The 5148-nt window shown below is 46.2% G+C and overlaps 1 protein-coding gene across 1 annotated transcript; it reads left to right on the top strand.

Moving 5' to 3' along the window:
• Positions 1-225: 225 nt before the first annotated feature.
• Positions 226-1428, top strand: LOC311040617 (putative E3 ubiquitin-protein ligase UBR7; the record flags this gene model as incomplete). The annotated part of the gene is made up of 1 exon (XM_084050947.1): positions 226-1428. One exon carries the CDS (start codon positions 226-228, stop codon positions 1426-1428), a length of 1203 nt encoding a protein of 400 aa, XP_083907073.1.
• Positions 1429-5148: the final 3720 nt, after the last annotated feature.

Raw genomic sequence — 5148 nt, 5'->3', positions numbered from 1 at the left:
GGGATATCGATATATGGGCAGACACACAGAGTTGTGAGGATTTGTAGATACTTTTGCAGAATTGCAGATCTAACACTGCACTCCCTCAGGACTTTGGCGATACAGATGCCAGGTTTGAGGTCACGGAAGACACTAGGACTGTGGAGAGTTATAGATAATATTTCTATACATTATTAATATATTGTTGTGATGTCGAAGAAGGAGGCAAAAGAAGCAACAGTTACTATGGTGGAGGTTTTAGAGAAAGCTGAAGAGCTGGAGGAAGAAGCTTCAGCAGTTTTAGGAGGATCAGACCATGAGAGATGTTCCTATCCACAAGGTTATGTGAAGCGACAGGCCTTGTATGCGTGTAACACGTGCACACCAGCGCACGTTGAACCGGCAGGCATTTGTCTGGCCTGCTCTTATAAATGTCATGACGGTCATGACCTCTTTGAACTTTACACAAAAAGAAACTTCCGTTGTGACTGTGGGAACAGCAGGTTCACTGATCTGGAGTGCAAATTATATTCAGAGAAGCAGCAGTTGAACAGTGCTAACAAATACAGTCACAACTTCTTTGGGTTGTACTGTACCTGCGAGAGACCTTATCCAGACCCAGAAGAGCAGGTGGAAGATGAAATGATTCAATGTGTCAGCTGTGAGGACTGGATTCACAGCCGGCACCTGGGCTGTTTGGCTCCTGACTCTGAGGAGACTCAGGAGATGATCTGTGAGAGGTGCATGAACCAACATTCATTCCTGTGGAAGTATGCTGCCCACCTCAGAGAGTGTTCAGCTCCCAGCTCAGAGAAAGAGAGGGAGGTGAAGACAGAGAACAGTAGAGTGGAGGGGATGAAGAAAAAGGAGGACTGCAGTGAGGTGAAGAAAGAGACGATGAAGAAAAATAAGGTAAACAAAGGAGTGGCCTCGACTAGCCTGCACATCAAAGAGCAGAGTGACCACGATGAGGCTCCGGCATCTAAGCGAGCTCGTCGGGAGGTGGCGTGCAGGTTGAAAGAGCTGAAGCTCATTGGTTGGGAAACCGCCAAATCAGGAGCCGTGTTCTGGCCATCTGTCTGGCGATCCAAACTCTGCTCCTGCATGTCCTGTCAGGAGATGTACTCTGCCGCTGGAGTCAGTTTCCTATTGGATGAATCTGACACTGTCCTGGCCTATGAGAACAAAGGGAAGAACAACGACCAGAGAGGTCATGACTCCCTCAGTGGCCACGACCCTCTGATGGCAGCACTGGACAGCCTGGACCGAGTTCAACGGCTGGAAATGATCCATGAATACAACGACATGAAGACTGAGTTGAAGGATTTCCTGCAGAGATTTGCGGCAGAAGGAAATGTTGTGACTCCTGATGATATTCGACAGTTCTTTGAGCAACAGCAGAGTCGAAAACAAAGCCGCTCCAACCTGGGACAGTTCTACTTTAGCTGAACATCTGGAAACATCTGGACACTGCAGCTGAAAATCTGCACAGTTGAACATCTGGATAATTGTAACTGAAAATTTGAAATCCAGCTGCCTTTCAGTGATTGTCAACCTTTTTAAATCCCATTGTTTTTGTCTGAACTGAACTGTGAAGTTGGTTTAGTTCTGGGAGTGTGGGAATGGAACCAAAAGGGCCCTGCGGCAGAATGGCCGTCTGGGAAATGGAAGGTTTCCACTGACCTACAGTACGGAAGACCCCAAGTCCTACAGACCCATCTCACTGCTCTGTGTCCCGTTCACGATTCTAGAGAGGATGATCAATAGCCATATTGAGCAAGTGGTGAACCCACAACTTCCGCAGGAACAGGCTGGTTTCCGTCAGAGGTGGACCAGGTAACACTGCTTACACAAAACATCGAGGACAGCTTCCAGGAAAGGAGAAAGCTGGGGTAGTGTTCCTGAACCTGACAGCCACTACAGTTACTACAGGGTGTCTGCCATTTATTTTTCATTTTTTTATGACATTGAAAATACACATTAACAACATATTATAGCAAAGATCTACTTTACACTGGAGTAGCTTGGACAAATAAGTCTCTTAATGGATGGTGCTAGGACAAGAAGTGACATTTCAGACAATTAGACTCTTGTAATGTGGGGGTTTTGGGGTATGCTGTCATGTTTGGAAATGTATATTTTGGTGGCACCGGCAAACTTGTATGTTTGCGACTGGCCGCCAGAGGGACGGAGCGTTGCGATTTAGTGGCGAGTTAGTAGTATCGTTCCCATGGGCCAGACGAACAGGAGCCATTTTGAACAGGTCCCATCCATCCATATCCTGTAGCCTGGAGGGATGATTGCTCAGCACTTCATATGACCTGTGACATCAGTCATCTATGACGTATGACTCTAAATTTGGGCAAAGATTCAGCGTGATCACAGCCCCTTTGACGTTCTAAAATTGAAATTTAATGCTGGATCTGGGTGTACTTCAGTCTACGTTACAGTAGCTGTCATTTCTATTCCTGGGAGTTGGAAATCCTTTTTTCTATCAACAGACCCAAAGGCTGAATGACAAGGCGAAGAAAGAATGAACAGATTAGCTGTAGCCTGGAGCACTAAGCTGTCTACTCAAGGGCTTCCGCTCACCTTTAGAAAGTGTGTGCGTGTGCATGTGTGTGCTTGTGTATGCATGTGTAGAATGATGGACCTCTGGGGCAGAGGGGGCTTTGGTGGGAGAGGGGAGAGACATTCAGCAGTCAAGGGCGCCTAAGTACAGACAGACGCACACACATATACACGAATGCACGCACAAACACAACACACACACACACACACACACACACACACACACACACACACACACACACACACACACACACACACACACACACACACACACACACACACACGAATACAGAGTCACTGTCGAGGGTGGGTGAGGAATCGACACAGGACATCAGGTCCCAGGGGAGGAGAGGAGAGGAATACAGAACTGGGAAATCAGAGGACCATTGCAGCCTGCAGGTCACCTTCAAACTATTACCTTTGACTTTATAACACTCTTTCATGTTTTTGTTCTAACACACACACGCACGCATGTGCGCACACAAACCAATCGATGGATGAATCTTATAGATATACATATTTGTAGATAGATATGGATCTATAAATAATACAGATATTCAAACTGATTTAAGGAATTTCAACGCTATTTTTGCTTTTAGGATTCCAGGCAGTCTATAGCTCCCAGGAATTCAAGGAGGCTGAGGTACTTAAATGGAATTGCCCTGCAGGATGACCTTGATGCATACTTAATGAAGATACACTCCAAGGAGGCGACCAGAGGGGACATACGCTAATGTGCTATAGAAGCTTAAACTTAAAGCCACTCAACTAGTGCTGAGGAGACACAGGAGTGCAATGTAGTTTCCCTGGAGTTCATACAAGCATCAGATGCTATTAGTAAATATACTGTATCTGGGCATTTATTTTGATCCGTTTTGAATGCCAAAGGATCACTTGCAATTGTAAATATTGCCTATGCAGTAGGCACGCACACGCACACGCACACACACACACACACACACACACACACACACACACACACACACACACACAGTGTAGTGAAAGTGGCAGTCTTAGCGATAAAGCCAACATTAGGAAATAATTTGCCAATGCTATTTGATCTGGGGCTGATGGAGTCTCAGCACAAGTCATGCTTGGGCTCAGATAAACCACAACCATGAGGGATGTCGCCTAAACCGACAGCAATTTGAGCTAAGCCACCAAGTAATATCAATCCTCGGACGTCAGACGACTCCAGCCAACACACCCAATATATATAAATAACACTGATACAACAGCATTTCCTACCTCTGACCACAAAGCTGTGACTTTTCAGACCTTGCTTCCTTCTCCTGACGAGTCCCATATATTCACCTGCTCCCGTGTTTTTGAGTGGTGCCAACCACTCCTACATTTGACTTTGTCCGTGTGTCCGTATGTCCGTCCGTATGTCCGTCACGGCTGATTGGTCAAGCTTCACGTGACACGTGACAACATATTGTTGCTGATTGTTGCGGATGCAACCAGTTACACTTTCAAAGGCACCACTCTCTTCACACTGGGTGTGATTTTTAATTCATATTCAGCTCACCAGTTCCATCAGGCCTTTTAGCAGCCCCCTCACACTTCAACATTCCGTCTCAATTTCTGTTGACGATGTAGTCTGAAATTGTAACAATAAATGTAAAGTTTCACTTTTTAAAACTTAACATCTTTAATCAAATGCCTTATGTACTGGTCTAACGAGCAGACCTCCCACTCAGCAACTGGAAGCATCCTCTGAAAAGTGTGAAGAGTTCCTGTTACATTTCACTAACACAATAGAAGCTATTAGGCAGCAGTTTACCCCAGAGCCCAGAGTCCTCGGAGTATGCCCCCCCCCCCCCCCCCCCTGCACTGCTGTCCCATTTTGAACAGGTTTCCCTGCCAACCCTAGAAGTCATCTCAAAAATGAAATCCTCCTCATCTGTTTTATCCAAATGTTTGGATTTTTTAAAATAAACTTATTATTTTAACAGTGTCTTTGAGGACTTTCAATCTGGGTTCCGTGCATGTCACAGCACAGAACCCACACTGGTAAAGGTGACAAATGATCTACTGCTTGCTGCTGACTCTGGTGAGTGCTCAGTGTTGATCCGTCTTGACCTCAGCTCAGCGTTTGACACAGTTGACCACTCAATTTTAAATTCAGCGCCTGGAGAAATGTATTGGTCTCAGGGACCAGGCACTTTCAGGCCTCCCGGGGATCTGGAAGGGGACGACCCTCAGCACCGCCACACATAAGTAATGGTCAGAGATAATATGACCCCGTCTGGGACCTGTTTGGAGAGTTCATCTACCTCCGATGAACTCCTCTAATGATTCCCTTCTTGAAGACGTAATTAAACCCTCGCCCCATTGTCTTGATTCATTAGCTGCACAGCGCGCTTTGCCAACCTTGATCAATTACACGACCACCTCTTGCAGCCAGACTCTTTAGTAAACACTGTCACGTAGCTGTCACTCCGTAAGTGGCTGCTTGGGAGAACGGGTGCCACTGCATGTGTGTGAGAGTTGGCATTTGTTGCATGTGCATGTGTGTGTGCACGTGTACGGGAAGTATTACCACACTGTCATTATGGCCACCTTAATGGATGTCTCAACAGCAACAACAGCACC

This window comes from Gymnoscopelus microlampas, assembly GCF_963454915.1.
Source record: "Gymnoscopelus microlampas genome assembly, chromosome: 24".
Classification (NCBI taxonomy): Eukaryota; Metazoa; Chordata; class Actinopteri; order Myctophiformes; family Myctophidae; genus Gymnoscopelus; species Gymnoscopelus microlampas.
Note: the sequence above shows the minus strand (reverse complement) of the source record. Positions and strands in the feature narration are given on the sequence as shown.